This window comes from Elaeis guineensis, chromosome 13, assembly GCF_000442705.2.
Source record: "Elaeis guineensis isolate ETL-2024a chromosome 13, EG11, whole genome shotgun sequence".
NCBI lineage: Eukaryota > Viridiplantae > Streptophyta > Magnoliopsida > Arecales > Arecaceae > Elaeis > Elaeis guineensis.
Genome location: NC_026005.2, coordinates 15947831 through 15969232, shown reverse-complemented (window position 1 = coordinate 15969232; position 21402 = coordinate 15947831). Strand labels below are relative to the sequence as shown.

General features: G+C 36.1%; 1 protein-coding gene across 2 annotated transcripts; it reads left to right on the top strand.

The window, feature by feature from the left end:
- The first annotated feature begins 2019 nt into the window (after nucleotides 1–2019).
- LOC105056380 (65-kDa microtubule-associated protein 6) lies at nucleotides 2020–13508 on the top strand. Of its 2 annotated transcripts, XM_010938553.4 has the most exons (13): nucleotides 2116–2239; nucleotides 2393–2485; nucleotides 3219–3422; nucleotides 9332–9589; nucleotides 10978–11193; nucleotides 11313–11468; nucleotides 11546–11705; nucleotides 11793–11944; nucleotides 12154–12241; nucleotides 12325–12398; nucleotides 12504–12578; nucleotides 12671–13028; nucleotides 13184–13469. In XM_010938553.4, exons 2-12 carry the CDS (start codon nucleotides 2417–2419, stop codon nucleotides 13010–13012), a joined length of 1794 nt encoding a protein of 597 aa, XP_010936855.1. In that variant the 5' UTR covers nucleotides 2116–2239; nucleotides 2393–2416; the 3' UTR covers nucleotides 13013–13028; nucleotides 13184–13469. The 2 variants fall into 2 exon arrangements, with proteins under 2 accessions (XP_010936854.1, XP_010936855.1); XM_010938552.4 differs by having other exon boundaries at nucleotides 2020–2485; nucleotides 13184–13508.
- The last annotated feature ends 7894 nt before the right edge of the window (nucleotides 13509–21402 follow it).

The window sequence follows — 21402 nt, the reverse complement described above, 5'->3', positions numbered from 1 at the left end:
GAAAAACCTAAAGATCTGGATACATAACTTCATATTTGGATCATAAATTTAGACAGGGCTTACGAACTAGTGGAGCAGGTTTAGGAAATTGTTTTGACTTTAAGAAACCCTAATCGAGAAATAATTCATAGCTTCACCGATAAATAATGACTTGACAAAAGTTGTACCCAGTTTATTTCAAACATACAATTTGTTTGTTTTGGGTCTGAGTGTGAGACCTGGAATCAAACCAAGGAAAACAACACAATTACCTGAAAGCATATAACATCCTTGAAGCCTTCAATCTACGCCTAACATAACAGGGCTAGCTCACCAGCAGGAAATATCTACGAGGGCTAAGGTCAAATTTGGAGAGCAAATGGATACTAATTGTAAGGTAGTTGGATGGTACCACTAACAAATTCTTTATATTCCTTTTGGCTTTATTTATCCTGTAGTCAAAGCAACAACAAATCATAAAATGGTTTAAGAACATTGGTCGGAGGTCACAATCTCTCGCCCCTTTTGCATCTCCTCACTTCTCAGCATTTTTCTATGCCAACTGATGAGTATGGAAGTTCGAATTGTACGAGAGAAGGACTCACTATCTACTTGTGTTGAAACTCCTACATGACATTCAAAGATGGCTCACCATCCTTTTGGAATTGAAGTTGACATTAAATTTGTCATTGCAATTAGAAGTAAGAAAAATATATTCAAGATTGGCATTAAATTTTTCATTACAATTATAAGTAAGAAAATGCATTTCACAAGCAAGAAAGACAGATTCTAAATTTTGGTATGCATAAGGGGAGGAATTCTATGTTTATATCCAAAAAAAGCATATCCTTGTTCAAGATAAAAGAGAGAGTCAAGAGCTTGCGGTGCACCAAATTATCTTGCAATTAGGATACCTGATTCTTGTGATAAAATCCTTTTTTCTTTTCTCCAAATCACCAGAAAAATACGTATTTTTCTTCTCTAAGGGATGAGAAATACTTGTTTTCAACTCCTCTCAAGAAAAGCCACAAGACAAATAATTTTATTCCGTTTAATACACCTCATTTGAAGTATAACAAAGCGAAAAGAAACAAAGATTGACAACATCACCTTACCTACATTAATAAAAATCTGGTAGACACCTTACAACACCAAACGTAGAGTAGATAGAATACACACCCCCACCATCCCATTATACGGGCCCCTTCCATTTCTCACAGTTGACTTCAGGCTAACGCATCCCAACGGACCCAAACGACAGCTATAGATCATCAAAATATAGAATTAACAATCTAGACATAATTGTTAATTCACCTATTTATTTAATGAAGCACCGCCACAGTAAATAATCTAAGAGAGAGATTCTCTCTTCTGAACCCGACCAACAAGCATCAGCTCTTGTCAGGATCTCATTCCACCATTCTACTAACAAACTGATAAAATATACAAAGTAATATCTGATCCAAATGCTATATAATATACCCTGGGCTTGCTACTTTTCTGGCTTTCATGGTGCTCATTAGTTTGTAGAATGCAGACATGTACTGCATATTTCTACTCTCACTTCCCTTGTAGTTCTATGTGGATAAAATAAGAAATCCCATCCACTCACTAATCATTTCTTAGCCGTTATACATTCCTATTGATAAAGAATACAAAAACTTAGGAAACTATTAATGTTCCTATGTTAGAGAAAGAATAGAAATATTAATCATCAAATAGTACTAAAAAGTAGAAGATATAAATATAAATATAAGAACATATAAAATAATATAAATAAAATATATAAAAATAACATTTAATTGATTTTGTTGTGGTATATAACTAGTGTTATTCAACTACTGCTGTTCTTTTTATTATTATTATTTTGAATGCAATTTGATTTTTTTATTCCTGGTAACGAGAAAAAAAAGGATATATTTTCTTTTAAATCCTCTCGGTCTACTCACTCTACCTCCTACCTCTACCAAACCCTTCTACAAAAAGCCTCCCATTTCTTGATCTTTGGGAAATCCCCTCCTGAAGGAACCCTAGAAGTAGAGGCAGGTCTAAGCTCAAACCTCTCAAGGCCTCCTCTCTAGTCCTACTCTATCAACATCAATTCCACACTTCCGTCTCGGTCTTCACCATTCCATCCTTCTATTGAGACATTTTTTTGGGAACTGACATCGGTCTTCCACATTCCTCCCTCTTCTCTCTAGAAGGGAGCGGGGAAGAGGGCCCAGAGGAGAAAGAAGAGGAAATGCATCCTTTTTTTTAAGTAAAGAACCAGCTTTGCCCGTTTGTTTAATTGTTTTTATGTTTTTTCTATTGCCTTCCTTTTGTGAGGCCCGAGAGGAGGAGGAAAGGCGGCTCCTTTGTTCTTTTTGTTCTCCTTTTATTTCTCTTCTCTCCTCTTCTCTTTTTCCAGTAGAAAGGGAAAGGAGAAGAAAGGGGAATGGGGGGATGGGAGAGAACCAGTATCAGCATGGAGACCACCTGTGGTGCTTTGCTTAGAGAGCTCGAGGTCCGCTCTCTCTCGCTCTCTCTCTCTCTCTCTCTCACACACACACACATACACACACACATCTTCTTTATTTCATCTTTTTTATTATTATTATTATTATTATTTCGTAGCCAAAAGGGAATGGGAAATGGGATTTCTTTTGTGGTCTTAAAGTTCCTTCTACAGGCATTTTTTGAGCTTTTGGGATCTTTTCTTGTGTTAGTTTTGCCCGTTCTCTTGATTCCTTTGGTTCTCTTTTCTCTTCTTTTCTCTTGGTGTTCTTAATTAGAAATCAAAGTTGGACACTTTCGTGATTCCTTTCTTTTCTTTCTATCTTTTGGCTTTTGACTGCGTAGTTTTCTGAATTTTTAGCAATCTCTCAGTTGCAGAAAGAAGAAGAAAAAATCTTTTAGAAAAATCGAGAAAAATGCTTAGGAAGTAAAGAAATTCATGATGCTATTTCTAAATCTTGTGTATTGGTTAACTGGATATGCCTCTCTTAATTGTTCTTATTCAAAAATGGAAAATTTTGAACACATCAATATTTTTTCCAGGAGCTGTCTTCTTTAGGATAGGGTTTTCTTCTGACTTATTTTGAAATCCTTCTTTTTGATGGTTTGAGAAATTTCAAGGATTAAGAAATAAGAATATCAGATCAAAGTTTGTGATGATGCTTGTGTCAGATCTTGTTTGCAAATTTTGGTTTTTCTGATACTACTGATGTAATTGTGGGTTTATGGTTGCCGGAGAGCAGCAAATATGGGCAGAGATTGGGGAGAGCGAAGATGAGAAAGACCGCATGCTGTTGGAGTTGGAGAGGGAGTGCATGCAAGTGTACAGGAGGAAGGTTGATGAAGCCAGCAGTGCAAGGGCTCGGCTCCATCAGTCATTGGTTGCAAAGGAAGCAGAACTTGCAGCTCTTGTTGCCTCCCTTGGTGAACACAGCCACCAATTGAAGGTAGCCTCTCTCATCCATTCCTTCTCCCTGTAAATGGGATCGGTATCAAGTGCTTTTGCTAAATTTTGTGCATGTAGTCAAACACTTAATTTCAGTCAACATGTCAATAAATAATTGCAACTCTAAGTTTAGATTTGGAGGTGATTAAAGAGGTATTTATGTATTTCAAGGTCTCAATTTGGACTACAATAACATATCTTGGGTCTTGACCAAATTGATCGGCTACATGAATCTTTGTTATACTCTTACGGGAATCTTTCTGCAGGGAATAGTCAATAATAGCTCGGATACTATTGTATAGCTGTATGAGCTGGCCTGTTGATCCTTGATTGGATAAACAGGTGGGCACACAGGTCATGTTAGATAGGCCAAACTAAATGAGTGGAAGGTTATATGTCCCAACATGACATGGTGAGTGGATCCCACATTATATGCCTACTTATTTTGGGAGTCCCATATGCCATCTTGGACAAGTCAGCTTAGCAGTTGCAGATCATAGTGCAGAGCATTGTCTTATTAGCAATGTTCATACGTGTCTGATCAATGTTCATACGTGTCTGATCAAAATAAATCTTGAATTGCATATATCTTTCAATAGGCTCTGAAACAACCGAAGACCTCCTTACGGAGCCCGTTTGGTTTATCGAAACATCGACTGCACCATTTATTTGCATAATCATCTTGAACTTTATGTGCAATTCCCTAATTGTCCATCGCTGTAAACCAGCAAGTAGTCAGTGGAGAACATATAATCATCCACTCTATGAATGCATCAATACCAATAAAGCTTGCAGGCTGTATATTCTTGATCTAGAAATGGAAGGCATTATTAGATATTTAATGCTTGATAATGAAGCATATCTTCACTGGCTATGAATATTCCGGGCCCAGTGACTTCAGGAGGACATTAGCTGAGAACACTTAAAGATCTGTACAAGCAACATCATGACCACTACTGTTTGTGCAACCATCATTATGTATATTGTGTCACCTCTGAGCACTTTGTGCTGGTTGCACATAAAATCAAGTATATGTCATTCATGCATGCTCATTAGGTTGTAGTCACTAAGACATGTACTATAATCATGTTTCCTTCAATAATGTCATTGGCAACTATTTTGGTATTGCTCATTTACACATGTATTTAGAATGTTCCTTCCATTTAGGGCCGGCAAAATATGACCCGACCCACTAACTTAATCCGTGTTCAACCCGCTGTAAATAGGTTTGGGTTTAGGCTAAACAGGTTGGGTCATAAATAGGTCGACCCATTTAACCCGTTTAATATTTGGGTTGGATTTAGATTTTAAGTATCAGATCCGTTTAACCTGTTTAATACTTAGATCGGATTGAGTCAGATAATCCATTAAACCTATTTAATTTGTTTAAAATTTGTTTAACCTGTTTCTGATCCATTTAATCCAATCTGTTTAACCTGTTTAATCCGTTTAAAATATGTTTAACCTGTTTAAAATCTACTTAACCTGTTTCTGACCCATTTGTTGGTTTGGATGGTTTCATGCATGTATTTTAAAATTTTTATTTGAACAGCAAAAAATTAAATCTAGATCAAAAATAATTTTTAATCTAGCATGCATCAGACCTAATCTATAAATTACCTATAACGGATCTATGATAGAAGCATGATCATGTATCTGAAATCTGATCTAAGATCTAATCTACCAAGAGGAGATCTGATCTCCATACTTTTGCGCGGGTCGATCTATATCACAACCGATGATTGTGGATGTCTTGGTTCCTTGAGCCGCATGCATGTTCAGCTTCTACAGGTGTCCACATGAGACCCTTGATCTAATCATAGGCTCCTTGATCTCTTCGAGATGCTAGCTCTCTTGCAGAGACTGCTTCCTGATGGTTAATTGAAGATCTTCGCTTCTCTCAGACCCTCTCAGAGAAGAAGATTTTTGGAGGAAGAAAAAGAGGATGAAGAAGAGAACCCTTCTCTTTTGTTTTCTTTTCTCTCTTCCCAAAGCCCCACGCCACCAAAAGATAGGAGACACCCAAATAAAATCCCATGCCTCCACTCTTATTTCTCTTGTTTTCTACTGTGAAAAATAGATTTTTCAACCTTCTCATGCGCTCCCTTATATCTTTTCTTTTAATTGGCGTCCATAGATGGATAGATAGGATCAACTCTTATCAAATAAGAGTTTGAATTCGAATGGAATTCATCCCTATCCAAAAGGAGAGAAGGGAGGGCATGGAGAATGCCTTGGATGTGAACTTTCTTCATGCAAATCACCGTGAGAAAGAAAAAATAGCATGGATTCTTTTCTCATCGGGCATGCACAAAGAAAGAGAGTCCCATTTGGATTGGGGCTTTCAAGGTGCTTCAATTAAACTTAACCAAATCAGATTTGGTTGCACCCAAGGAGATGTCTAATCCTAATCTAATTAGGAATTCAATCTCTTCAATAAGATCCTAATCTAATTAGAAAATTAGTTGAATCCAATTCCTAATCAAATCAGAAATTAGTCTCTCTTGCATTTAGGTTATCTCATAACTTAATTAGGCTTGCTCTAATCAAATCCAAACCAAATAAAATCAAATCCAATTCAGTTAGACTTGATCTAAAATCCATTGCTCAATTAGAGGGAGCCAGTTAGCAATCCAATTGCTAATTAGTCCTCCTACAATTCACAACTCTTAATGAATTACTTTATTGCAATTTTTACATTGAATTAATTATCAATCATATTGACGATTAGATTTAATAGCGATTTATAATCACTAATCAACCATCTGATCAGACAAAAACCTCTATTGTGTAACCCCATAGGTTATATTCTGTCTGGTGGTGGGATATACTATGATCTCTATCACAATATCAGCGAAACTTCTTTTGATGGGTTGAAACGATTTCAATTCTGCCCGTCAAGGATTATCGATTATCAAAATGACGTTCGATGAATCTCATAATCCTCCAGTGACACTTAGCAGTAGTAGTGACAACCCAACAGAATGGAAGTATTGAACTTCTAGGTGCAGTTACTGTGTGATTTAGTCCCAACTAGACGGAGGTCGTGAAATATTCGTCAAACCTCAATGTCAGTCATATGTCAGATTGACTTGACTCGAGTTCATTTGTGAATTCCGTAGAAACTTCTTTTCAGTATTCACACTTGCTTCGGTCGAAAATTTTTTGAACTTAATCTTGTGAATTACATAGGACTTCTTTTTTTCTACCAAAATCGATAAATTCCATCTAGGTATATCATACTTCTAACAGTGAACCTGAACCCACTGTATCCACATACATCGCAAAGACCCAAGTGGCTAAAAGTCTAAGTTTATGTGCAGTCAAACTACAATAACCTCACTGGGAATAGTCGAGGGACCGCGATCATTGCAGCATCGAGCAAACCACTAACGAGTGAGTAGATATTCAAGTAGTTTCTTGTATTGATCACACTCAGGACAAATTATTCTCTAACAACCACCTGCACTCTCATCCCAGTGTCCCCATACTACAGACTTGAGACACATCTATCCGGAAGGGAGGTGATCTATGCACCGATCTAACTGGATTGATCGCTGTCCTCCGTAATGATCCTTCGATCGGAAGCTTTTAGGAATTAACCATCAATAATATATGTCTCAAATTCTCAACACCTTGAGAATATACATTATCATCTGTTAATCTCTTGGACGAATCATGGATACATAAAAATATGATTGGAATAAAATTTGCCTTTTTATTAATTAATAAAGTTTATAAGTACAAATTTATGCTCTGAAATTACAATATACGTCTGCCAACAATTGGCTTCTAGAGCATACATCCAACACCATTTAAATCCGATCTGTTTAATCCATTTAATCCATTTAATCCGTTTAACCTAATTTGATTTATTTAATAAACGGGTTAAATAGGTCGGATCAAGTTATCTGTTTAATAAACAAGTTGGGTTCAGGTTTGAATTTTTGACCCGTTTAATAAGCAGGTTGGGTTTGCATTGATGATTTTCTAACCCAATCCGTATTGACCCGACCTGACCCAATGCCACCCCTATAGTTCCATTTGTGTTATTGCCAACTTGAGAATCGATTCTTATGTTATTCTAAAATACTAATTCAGCAATTGCTTACAACTTCATGTTGGAGGTACTGGACCTCGATCCATCATACTTATACTGGAAAGAAAAATAAACAAAGTGTTCTCAAAAATGAAATTAACAGAACTAAGGTGGCACTAGGGTAGGGATTTACGAAAAGAAAATATGGATTCTAATTCCATCTGAACTGATTATAGGAGTATCTCATTTACAACTAAAATCTCAACTAACAAATAGGCCATGACTCTCATATGGACATATAGATCAAGGATTTAAATCCTATGGAGCTCGGGTTTCTTAGTTTCTCCATGGAACGGGATGTTCAATTGTCCACCAGTCCCGATGGCCATCTTGGTCAAGCATCGAGGTAGATACTCTCTGTCTCTCTCCCCTTCTTCTTTTCTTTATTTCTTTCTCTTTTTTCTGTTTTTTTTCTTCGTTTTTTCCTTTCTTCCTTCTTTCATTCATTTCTTTCTTTTTCTTCTTTCTTTCTTCCTTTCTTTTCTTTTTCTTCTTTTTTTCCCTTCTTCCTTTTTTCCTTCCAACCTTTCTTTTACTTCTTCCTTCTTTCCTTTCTTTCTTCCTTTTTCATCTTCATTTCTTGTTTTTAATTTTCTTCTTCTTTCAATACTTTCTTTGTTTCCTCTTTCTTCTTCTTTCCCTGTATAGACGGGTTTCAAAGTCCCACACTCATCCTGGCAACGGGATAGGATAGCATGGATGCCTCTAGGTCCTGCCGGGTTTAAAAACATTGATATAGATAACTTCTTTATGAGAATCTCCTATTGTCCATGGAGATCTCAGTATCACACTCCCAAGGAAATGGAATCTTGATGATCAGAGTTCCTTTCAGAGAAGGTTGAAGAGGAATGCATCATCAAAAATCACCGTCCACAGTTTGACAGCTATGTTGGACTTTCCAAAGTTGCCTGATTTTGGAAGTTTGGTTGATGATACAGGGTCCTAAAGCGATTATAAGACTTAGTTTATGGAAAACAACTCTAACGGATTTTGGCATTCTTACATGACCACAAATGCTAGCTTGCCAATTTTCAAAACTGTATTGTACAGCATGGGAACTGTTTCTCCAATCAACCATCTGGGTGATTGGAAAATTTTGCAAACAGTGGGCAATGTTGTATGGAAACAGGATCTTGCTGAGATGATCTGATTTCCTTGAAATTATACAGGATGATAGATTAGCATTTTACATAAGCCACATAGTTCTTTTGAATTGTTTGTGATTTACCCATAGCTTCTATATAAAACTTAGTCATCTAATTTTGCATGTCAATAATATTTTAATGTCTGTTCTTTTCACTAGCGGCAAAAAATTATACCTGATTATCCATGTACGAAAGGGAGCATTACTTACATGTTTGTTTTTGTAATTTTTTTTGGCTTTGACTTATGAAGTAGATATAAACATTTTTATTGGTTTTACTTGGTAGTGATCATAATTTTGTACTTGACATTCTGAAATAAGTTGCAAAGTGCAAGCAGTAAAATGATGTTCTTTAGTTGTTAAAACATACAATTTGATATGCTATCTTTTAAGTTGTACCTTTTCAACTTTCTTCTGCACCAGGCTGGCACTGGAGGTACTAAAAGTTAGTTAATTCCCATCATTTATATGTTTTTCTGTCCAATATCATATCTCAACGGTTTCAATGGATTTAATAGCATATATTATGCCAATGAAACGAGAGAGTTCCTTACCTTCCATGATATACTGAAAATGATGTTTAACTCATGCTAATTTCTTTGGGACTTCCATGTCATGGCTCACAAGTCTTGCAGCAGTTGACTGTTTTATAAACTTGTCTATGTAGATGGAGAAACAAACATCCTTAAGGGAGCAGCTTGCTTCAGTTACACCTCTTTTGGAAGAATTACGAGTAAAGAAAGGGGAACGGATCAAAGAATTTGCTGAGTTGCAATCACAGATTGATAGGATCAGTGCAGAGATTACAGGCTATGGTCATCGGTCTGATGCTGTAGATGGTCCCTTTAATGTGGAAGAATATGATTTGTCAATCAGAAAGCTTACTGAATATCAGACACAGCTACGCAGCCTCCAAGAAGAAAAGGTAATTGCCTAGCTTCACATCAAAATAAGGTTTTAACCTGCCAACTTTATAATTTATCCTCCTTTATGTTACCCCCGTTGGCTTGCCAAGGAAACCCCCTTTGCTTTAGACCATTGGAATGCGGCATCCTAGTGTCACTAATCTGTCATTGAAAACTAACTTTAGTCTGAACAAGAGCAGAAAGATGCTTGCGATAGGGCCAGTATAACAAATAGTTGAATGGTAAATAACTAATATCTACAAACCTCCTTTTTTGGAGGAGAAAACAAAAATATATACAGATGCTGTAACTTACAAATAGATGGCAGCAGCAGTAAAAAGGTTAAAATCACAAAAAGGTTCATGTGGGTTAAACATTTTGTACACAATCTACAAATTGTGAGAAATTGTGTGATTAGACTGTCCAGCTGTTCTGTATGCCATTTAATTCTACCTCACTATCTTGTATTTGTTTGAATTACAGCAATGTTACGGGCTTAAGTTGCATTAATGGACAAATTACTGCTAGTTTACTTTTATAGCTGTATCTTTCCCACAGACATAACCTTAATCACAACCATCAGGCCTTATTGCTTGGGGTATCATCCCCACAAACATAATTAGTTTACTGTGCTTGCGTGTGTGTTTTCATGTCAATGCTGTAGAAAGAATCCTGGAAACCTATAAGTTTCCTGAATACAGTCATCTATGTTCCATGGTGGACCCAAAAAAAATAAAAGGTGGCCATATGTTTTCACCCAAATGTCACTGTACCTACTGAAAGACATCTGAGTCTACAACTTCTAATTCTTGGCCAGTTTGGGACATTTTAGCGGGTAAAAAATCCGTCAAATGTTGCAAGCAATTTTTTGGGCAAATCTATCCCAAGTACCCAGGCAAATTTGTCCCGGACAAAGTTGTCATTAAGGTACTAATTATTATAAGTCTTCTAGGTAGGTTTTATGGCCCTGGTTATTACAGTATTAGTCTTGACACTGATTTTATTATTATGGCCAAATGATTCCTCATGCTGTTTTCTTCTTAAGGGTTGGCTTCATCATCCTGCCTTGTGCATGCCACCCTTTAAAGTTTGTGTCGCATCAGTACAATTTAGCGTTCCTCCCTGTATTTCTGCTGTAAGCTTGTTTTTGCATGTAACAAGAAGGGCAACAAGAAACAGTCTAAGGTGGGTAATGTTAAATCATAAATGCCCCTATACAATTATTATGTTACTATTATTTTCTTAGTCTACCTAGAGAACAAGCTCTTTCTTCCTAAAGCATGCCAAGATTTTAAATGCTTGTATTCAAGTACCTAATCTTTTTCTATAGGTTAAGTGCATTTTTTGCTGCAAATCTCATGATTGCTTATGTAGAAGGATTTCTGACAATGTGGTCTTCTGCTTCCAGTCTGATCGCCTTCATAAGGTTCTCGAGTATGTAAATGAAGTGCACTCTTTATGTGGTATGCTTGGAGTGGATTTTAGGAAGACAGTGGATGAAGTGCACCCCAGTTTGCATGAGACTGGTTCAGAGCAATCCACAAACATCAGTGATAATACTCTGGAGGGTCTATCTCAAGCCCTCCTGAAGCTAAAAACAGAAAAGAAGATACGGATACAAAAGGTAATCAATTTCTTGCACTACGGACAAAAGAGAAAAAAAAATAAAAGAATCACTCTTTTGGTCCTGTCCTTAGATAATCCTTGTCATATATTTGTAACTCATTTGCTTTGGTACTGTAGTTGCAAGAAACGGTGGAATCACTCTTTGAACTGTGGAATCTGATGGATTCATCTGAAGAAGAGAGGAGACGCTTTGGAAAAGTAACAAGCATTCTTGGATCTCCAGAAAGCAATGTTACATATTCTGGAATGCTGTCACTTGAGACAATCAAGCAGGTTGGTTAATGAAGTCCCTTTATCCTTTATTTTTAACCTAAATGCAGCTACTCAGATCATCATTATTACTTTGGTAGACGGAAGCTGAGGTTGAGAGGTTGACAAAACTGAAAGCCAGCAGAATGAAAGAACTTGTTCTTAAGAGGAGATATGAACTAGAAGATATATGTAGAAATGCACACGTTGAACTCAATATGAACACCGCACCAGAGAAGTCCATTGCATTGATAGACTCTGGTACATCTATTACTCTACATGCATCTGCAGTACAGAGAATATTGTGACATGTATTTAGCCAATTTCTGACTTATCTTTAACATCCAGGTCTTGTGGATCCTTCTGAACTTCTGGCAAATATTGGGGCACAAATCGTGAAAGCAAAAGAAGAATCTATGGTAAGAAAAGAAATCATGGACAGAGTAAACAAGTGGCTAGCAGCTTGTGAAGAAGAAAGTTGGCTAGAAGAGTATAATCAGGTGGGATGGTTTTCCTGAATACTTTATATTCATGTCTCGATGTAATGTAGTATACTGCATATTGGCAATATTTTTTCTTCACATTAAAACTGATAAGCATAGGTAATTTTGCATATTCCTATGTAACATCATTTAAAAATCATTTGTCAAGTTCTTTGCTGAACTCATGCATGCTTCAAGTCTAAATTTTGGCACCTATTGGGATTCAGGATGAGAACAGGTACAGTTCTCTAAGAGGCACCCACTTGAATCTAAAACGAGCGGAGAAGGCCAGGGCGATGATTAGCAAAATCCCAGGTATTTATTGCTTCAAATTCCTGTGTAGTCCAACCGATTTACTCGAGTATACATGTAGTGTCTGACTAGGGACTTTGTTTTAGCTATTGTCGACAATCTAATAAGCAGAACATTTGCCTGGGAGGATGAACAAAATATGCCTTTTCTATATGATGGGGTGAGATGAATTTCTTTTTCTATTTTTACTTTCAATGTATAATAATATATCAATGTACTTAATTTCTTACTACTATGATAATCATTGTGCTGTTAACTGGTCAAGGTTCGTCTTATTTCTATTCTGGAAGAGTACAAGCTTACCAGACAACAAAGGGAAGAGGAAAAAAGACGATATCGGGTAGCTGTTAATCTAAGTTTCATTATCCTCTTTCCCCCTCATATCTTTTGCAAAGCTATTAAATGGTTACACATTTGCCCTGCTTGTTGCAGGATCAGAAGAAGTTACAAATTTTACTCACAGAAAAGGAAGCAGTGTATGCATCCAAACCTAGCCCAAGGTGCAACAGTTTTAACAGGAAAATAAATGGGTCTCATGCAAATGGAAATGGAAATGGCTTTATGACTCCCAAACCACGGCGAGTTTCTGTTGGCAGTGCAACTCCTGAGCTCCTTACACCACGATCATGTTCTGGCCGGCACAATGGGTACTTCAAAGAGATGAGACGGTTGTCAATTGCACCTTTGAACTTTGTTGCTATATCCAAAGAAGATGCCATATCTTCATTTGCATCAATCAGTGGTTCAGAACCAGGGTCACCACCTTTGGGTTAATGCCACATGGAAATTGGTATTACTCTTTGTAACCAGCTATATTTTACTTAGCATTTATTTCTTTTACTACATTACTTATTAGCAAAAAGTTGCATATGTGTATGTCTATAGCATTGGTCAATTTAGATTTCGCAGATGCCACTTATGTCAAAAGGGAATTCTTTTCTGCAGGTAGATATTTCTGCAGTCAGAGCAAACAGAATTCGGTGAAGCACCAAAGCAGCACTTGTATGAGTGGATGTATACTAGTGTGTTGATGTGTATCTCTCCTTAGGCTTTGGATTAGGAAACTATGGATAGTCTAGATGCAATTTGGGCTGAAGCAGGTAGCATTCAATGAAGTTTAACAATTAGAGTGTAGATATAGGCACTAATTTTGAAGTGTTGTAGCCTTATTTCAAACTAAATTTGATTAGTCCTCTGCTGCGAATCACCACAGTTAAAATGTTGCTGTTTTGATGCAAGTCTTCATGTACATAAGTAGTGTTCGGATGAATTGATTTCCTTGTGCCCAGAATTGCTGAAGTTTCAAATGGTTGTGGTCTTGCATGATTCTCAAGATCTAATGTGGAAGCGAAACTATATTTAACCTAATGAGACAAAATTTTGATTAGTGAGATAAATTTCTCTTGTTGTAATTTATGTTTGTTTTTGAAAGGCATAGGTCATTAAGTTAAAGGATTAACTCAGGTATCACCAACCAACCTTGTATTTTTCTGGATTGACTGGGGTTTTTCATCTTTTTTTTCTATATGTTTTACTATGAAGTTGCAGCAGTTTTTAAATATTGTTTGTTTTTCACCTGATTTTAACTGTGTCGCATTCTCTGCAATGACTTGTGTGTAAAAAGAGGCATAAAAGATAATATTTTTAATTTTTTATAATCAACTTCATGAATGTGGCTCTTTAAATAGATTAAAATGGAATAGCTATTATAGTAGTTTTATAATTGTATCCACATACATATAAAAGTTAAACAATTGTATCTAACAATAGGATAAATTTGATCTTGAAATCTATAATAATCATTATCATAATAGCTATGATATTTATGGCTATAATAGTTATGATATTCTGATCATAATAGTTATGATATCTGATTTTGGAATCTTAGAGGTTATAACTTATCATAGTAGTCATAGTCTTGACAACTAGTTATGATATTCACTCATCTTTCAATACTCCCTCTCAAGTTAACGTGTGGATGTCAAGGAAGCCCAACTTGTCAATGAGAAAAGATGAGAAGATAGCTCTTTGGTAAGTAAGTTGGCTGCTTGTTGCAAAGTGGGAACAAACGGCATGCAAATAACTTCAGTTTTAAGCTTTTTTTTGGATAAAGTGTCAGTCAATCTTCACATATTTAGTGTGGTCATGCTGAACTGGATTATGGACAATACTGATTGCTGTCTTATTATCGTTGTACAATTTAATAGAAAAATTTATGAAAAGATGTAATTCACTTAGAATTCGTTGCAGCTAAACTAACTCACAAACATCATTTGCCATGGTTCTATATTCGGCTTCAACACTGTTTCTAGATACAACAATCTACTTCTTGCTCCTCTAAGTAACTAGATTCTCCCCAACATAAGTACAGTAGTCAGTGGTGGATTTTCAATCGGTTGAAGAATCTACCCAATCAACATCCGTAAAAGCCTCTATATTTCTTTGAGAATGTTTCTGGAAAAATAAATCATTTCCAAGGAAACTCTTCAAGTACCGCAAGATCCTATAAACCGCATCAAGATGTGCTTTTTGAGGAGAATACATAAACTGACTTACTCTACTCACATCAAATGCAATATTAGATCTTGTGTGAGATAAGTAAATCAGCTTCTCCACTAGTCTCTGATATCTCGAAGTGTCAACCGCCTTATCTTTTTCATTGTTTCTCAGTTCGATATTAGAGTCAATGGGAGTATCTGTATGTTTACACCCACTTAATCCAGTTTCTTTGAGAAGATCAAAAATATACTTCCTCTGATTTATAACTAACCCCTTCTGAGAGCGAGCAACTTCCATTCTAAAAAAATATTTGATCGACTCCAAGTCTTTGATTTCAAACTCCTTAGCCAAGCTACTCTTCGATCATTCTATCTCAGCAACATCATCACCGGTTAGGATGATATCATCCATATACACAATAAGAACAATAATCTTCTTGCTCTCTCCATGCTTATAGAACATAGTATGGTCTGACTATGCTTGGCAATATTCCTAATTCTTCATCGATCTAGTGAATTTGTCGAACCAGACCCTTGAAGATTGTTTAAGGTCATATAAAGACTTCTTGAGTCTACAAACTCGAGATCCAAACTCTATAGCAAAGTCAGAAGGTGCAGTCATGTAAACTTCCTCTTCCAAATCCCCATTTAAGAATGCATTTTTAATATCCAACTGCTGTAATGGCCAATCGAGGTTAATAGCTAATGAGAACAACACCCTAACAGTGTTTAGTTTGGCCCTAGGTGCAAAAGTCTCCATGTAGTCCATACCATAGATTTGTGTAAACCCCTTTGCCACTAATCTCACCTTGTATCTTTCAAGAGAGCCATCAAATTTGTATTTAACAGTGAACACCCACTTACATCCCACTATCTTCTTCCCTCTAGGAAGATCCACTACTTCTCAAGTCCTATTCTTCTCAAGTACCCGCATCTCTTCTAACACGGCTTTCCTCCATTCTGAAATTCGTAGAGCATCCTGCACAGTTGTTGAAATCTCTACAAGAGAGGTGAGAGAAAAAAACTGAAAAAGATGGTGATAGATTAGTATAGGATATATATTTGGACGTTAGGTACTTAGTACATGTTCTAATATCTTTACGAACAGCAATGGAAAGATTTAATTCAATGGGTACAATTGGAGAATTAAATTAGAATTAGAATTACCTAAAGAATCTCGATTCAGTTTCGATTCAGACTCATGACTATAAAGAGAAGCCTCGGACTTCTTTCCTTGAAGAACATCCTTTCTAGAGTAGACTTTTCCAAAGCGCCTATCTATGTTTATTTCTCTTTCATTCTGATCATAAATATGTGGTGGGACCATAGGTGAATCTTCAAATTTTTTATTATTTAAAATATTTGAAGGATTTTTATCAATGTTTGTTGTAGAATTTTCATTTTCAACATCATTTTGTTGGTTTGGATTTTTATTTTCAGCAACAATTTCATTCTCAGATGCAAGTATAGGAATATCCACACGATGGGGAGAAAAGAAAAAAATGAATTCATTTTCAAATATACTAGAATTTCTCATATCTTCTTTCTCTCTCTCTCCTTCTGAAGATGAGAGTTAAAATATGAAGTTTGTTCATAAAAGGAGCCATCCATTGCTACAAAAAAAAAATTGAAATAGGGTCATAGCACTTATACCCTTTTTGGATAGGTGCATATCCTACAATACACACTTAATGGCCTTCGATTCAAGTTTTTCATGATTTTGATCATAATTATGGATATAAACCGTGCAACCAAACAGTCGAATAAGTAGACCAAAGGGTATTCGAGAGTTAGAAAAAAAATTTATGAAAATATGCAAGGAAGTTTTAAAATTTAAAATTTTTAAAGGTATGCGATTAATGAGATGCGTAGTTGTAAGAATTGCTTCACCCCAAAGATAGTTAGGAATATTAGTTGCAAAAAGAAGGGCTCTAGCAATTTTCAAAATGTATTTATTTTTTCTTTCCACAATCTCATTTTGTTGTAGAATATTAATACAAAAACTTTGATGAATAATATCTTTTTCCAAGAAAAATTGCCCTAAAGTTAAATTAAAAAATTTTCTGCCATTGTCACTCCGAAAAATCTGAATTTTTTTGTTAAATTGGGTATGAACCATAGAGTAAAAATTTTTAAAAATTTTAGTAACTTTAGATTTTTTTTTTTAATAGGTACATCCAACTAATTCTAGTATGGTCATCAATGAAAGATACAAACCATTTTTTTCTGAAACTATAGGAACCCTTAAGGGTTCCCATACGTCACTGTAAACTAATAAAAAAAGTTGTATTGGCCTATATGGTTGTGAGGGAAAAACAATCCTATGTAATTTTATCAAAGTGCAAATTTCACATTTAAATGAAGATGGATCTTTATTCAAAAAAAAATTGGGTATAAATATTTTAAATAGTGAAAACTCGGGTGGCCTAATCTATAGTGCCACAATATTATTTCATGATCAATAGAAAAAGAAACAGACTCTAAACAGATACCCTGAATAAGTCTACCAGATCATGATCTATCTTCAAGAAAATAAAGTTCTCCTCTTTCTCTAGCAATACCAATCATCCTCCCCATTGCCAGATCCTGAAATTCACAATGAGAATGGTAAAAATTAGGACGACAATTCAGATCATAGGTAAATTTATTGATGGATAATAAATTACAAGATAATTTGAGAATATGAAGGACATTATAGAGGGTCAGTGTAGGTGAGACCATGACCGAACCCTTTCTGACAATTATCGAAAAAGATCCATCAGCAATCTTGATTTTTTTATTGCCTACACAGGGACTATAAGATGAAAACAACTAAGAGCAACTAGTCATACGGTCTATTGTTCCAGAGTCAATAATCCAAGGATTCTAAAAATCAAGGTATTGAATGACACAATTGAGTTACCTTGATGAGCTAGAGAATAAGGAATCATGGAGAATTATGAAGATTTAAACAACCGATACAGTTGCTCCAGTTGTTCCTTCGTGAAGTTGGCCAAGTCAGATTCGATCGATTGCTCCTGAGTATTATCGGTAGTGGTTTGAAAAGCTTTCCCATTGAGCTTCTTCTTCTGGTTAGGAGGCTTACCGTGAAGGTGCCAGTAGGTCTTCCGAGTATGCCCCAGCTTCCTGCAATAGTCACACCATGGTCACTTTTTCTTTTCTCCTTCTGCCTCCAATTTTCGAATTGCAAGGGCTAAACTTTCAGCTTCAGGAGTAACATGAGACGAAGATGAATGAAGCATAACCTTCCTTCGGCACTCTTCTAGTCGGATCTCAGAGAACACTTCCCTAATAGAGGGCAGTGGCTTCCGACTCAAGATTCTCCTTTTTGTCTCATCAAATTTCTGATTTATATCAACCAAGAACATATACACCCTATCAGCATCTTCATCCTTTTTGTGCCTTGCACATTCCTTGGGATTCTTTAACACAATTGTGCGATATAGGTCCAACTCCTGCCACAGTGTTACCATCTCATTATAGTAGGTGGTAACATTTCGATCTTCCTATGTCAATCGTCATAGTTTGGACTTCAACTCAAAGATTTGAGAATAATTTTTTCGATCAGAATATATCTCCTTAATAGCATCCCAGATTTTTTTCGCTATTGAGAGAAATAGATAGGTCTTTGCAATGGTCAGCTCCATGGGATTGAGAAGCCATGGCATAACCACTGTGTTCTCCATCGTTCAAGTTTAAAAATTAAGATCAGTTTCAGTGGGCCCTTTGACACTATCCGTCAGATATCCAAACTTGGCTCGACCTTTCATGGCTAACTTAACCGATTATGACCATTCTAAGTAATTGGTACCATTCAGTTTTGTGCGAATGGTAAGTGGAAGAGCAGATCTAGTGGAATAATCTACCCCGGAAGGTGTGCTAGTGACAATATTACTCCTCTCTATTATGGCTCCGGATGAGGAGTCTCCTTTGTCTCCGATGGATCCCGTCATCGCTATCTTCATCATCTTAGATCAAGAAATATTGTCGAATCAAGATCTAATTGCAACAGAGAAAACAGATTGGAGATGATCAATAGCAGAACAGGAATCCATAGAGGCTGGACAGTGGCTGGCCAATGGCAAAGGAGCCTCTTTCAGGGCTAGCCGACAGTGACTGGACATTTTTTTTTAATAGTGGCCGATGGAGATGGTGGAGCACGGCTAGGGTTGGCCGGCTCTGATACCATGTGAAAAAAGAACCGTAAAAGATAATATTTTTATTTTTTTATAATCAACTTCATGAATATAACTCTTTAAATAGTCCAAAATAGAATAGCTACTACGGTAGCTTTACAATTATATTCATATACATATGGAAGCTAAACAATTGTGTTTAACAATAGAATAAATTTGATCTAGAATTTATAATAATCACTATCATAATAGCTATGATATTTATGACCATAATAGTTATGATATTCTAACCATAATAGCCATAATATCTGATCTTGAAATCCTTGAGATCATACTTATCATAGTAGTCATAATTTTGACAACTCATTATGATATTCACTCATCTTAGTTATTTTTACTTGGTTTGAAACCCGTGTAGGAAAATCTTTGTATTATTCTTTTTAAAATTGGGGCTCCTGATCATCTCATGGAAATTAAAATAGGGGTAGGAAACATTTCTCGCGGTTATCTCAACTGAAAGTCTAGCAGATTAATCTGTACCACAATCCGTAGGGGGGTTCCACGGAGACGGAAACCGGGGGGCTGGAAATGATGAAGAGTTCTCACTGCAAAGCAGATTAATCTGTACCACAATCTCTCGCCAACCGCTCAAAAAATCTAGCCGTGGGAACTTCAGCATTCAGAATGAACGAGTCAGGGGCCAGTCCGGTTTGGGTTTTGACATGATTCCAGCCTGATCGAAGTTTGAATCAGGTTAGAAAACAAGAGTTCGCTGTTCCTCCTGATCCATATTTGAAGCAGCTAAAAAGGATTGATTCAAGCTTGATCTGGTCTTTTATTCCTTCTGGTATAATATTATTTTATCGATCCACTAGGCTTACGTAGTTTGATCAGGTCCACAATAAGGTAAGCATAATCCATAAGCATAAAAGAAGAAAAATTCCGTGCACCACGGGCGGTGTAGAAAATCTGAGATGCAGTGCACCGTCTTGCCCAATTGATCCACGTAGCCACCACTTTCCAACGCGTATTTAATATCTGCAGTTTTTTTTATTTGAAATTTTAAATGACGAAAATATCTCTCCTTTTTGAAAAAAAATTATGATATCGTACATCAAATTATGATTTTCTGTATGCAGAATGTCATAATATGACCCAAGATGTCACAATATGGGAGGGATATTTTTGTCCAACCACTTTTCAATGCACATTTAATACCTGTAGTTCTACTTCTTTTTTTTTTGTTTGAAAATTTTGAATGACGAAAATATCCTTGCTCTTTGAAAAAAATTATAACATCCTGTGATATGTTATGATATTCTGCGTCAAATTATAACTTTCTGTACGTAGAATGCCATAATATGATATAAAATGTCTAAGAGCATCATTAGTTTCGTCATTCAAAATTTCAAATGAAAAAATAAAACTGCATATATTAAATGCGTCTTGAAAAACGGTGACTATGTGAACCAATCAGATAAAAAGATACACTCCACATCAAATTTTCCACACCATTCCATGGTGCACAAAGAATTCTCAAAGAAGAATAGACAAGTGCATGAACATTATAAAAGAAAACAAATTTAACATTCAGACGGTACTGATAACTAGGGCTGTTAGAGGAACCGAGCAGCTTGCATTAGGATGAGGTGCAGCTCGAGGAAAGCTCGAATCAACCCCGTTTCCAAGCCAAACAAATGGAGTTAGCACCGATCTACCTGCAGAACTCCGAACAAACGGTTCGGATCAGGTTCACAATTTCCATAAACGATTGTATGTGACAGGCACAAATAATGTCAGCCTTTCAACAGAGTAGTTAGTATAACCCACCAGCATGAATCCAAGCCATTCAGCAGATCATACTAGCTTTATCCTTCAGCAAAGGCACAAACTTAAATTTGAAGCCACGTTTAATATCAACTGGGATTCTTTACGAACAGATCTACGGTAGTTACAAGCTTCAATAGTTCAAGAAATCGAATGGACATATTTAGTACTCATTGGTCAGTTAGCGCGCTCAAATGGTAACAAAAATAATCCCTCAGTGGAAGTCAAGAAACTTTCAGAGATAATTTGGTGATCCTCGCCCTCCCTATCCGAAAATGGCAAAAAGGAAAAAATATACAAACATCTAGATTTTTTTTTGTTTTTGAAAAGACCTCCAGAATTTAAACTGATTGCTCTGAAATGAGATATAAAAGTCCAGAAATAGTATCAATGAGACATCAAACTACTAAATTTTTAGTTTACATCCTATCATAAACATCTTAGATGGTTCTGTGTATAACAACAAATAACTCTAACCACCGAGTTTAGCTTAGTCAACCATTCATCATCCGTGATCCATATTTCTATTGCCTCGGTTTTTAAGCCAAGTACTGGAGTAGAAGAATATGGACAATAAACAAATCTCCCATGATCAGTATTGAACATTGGCATCGGAATAGCCATAGCATCTCTCAAATATCAGCTTCAAGTGAAACATTATTTAAAAAAAAAAAAAAAAACTCCCTTTAAGCCATTCTCATGA

What these genes read in the sequence shown, in the direction of transcription:
- LOC105056380 (XM_010938552.4), top strand. Translation starts at nt 2,417, where the DNA reads ATGGGGGGATGGGAGAGAACCAGTATCAGCATGGAGACCACCTGTGGT. An exon ending in CTTTGCTTAGAGAGCTCGAG is followed by an intron (nt 2,486 to 3,218) that starts GTCCGCTCTCTC and finishes GCCGGAGAGCAG; the next exon opens with CAAATATGGGCAGAGATTGG. An exon ending in GCAGCCTCCAAGAAGAAAAG is followed by an intron (nt 9,590 to 10,977) that starts GTAATTGCCTAG and finishes TTCTGCTTCCAG; the next exon opens with TCTGATCGCCTTCATAAGGT.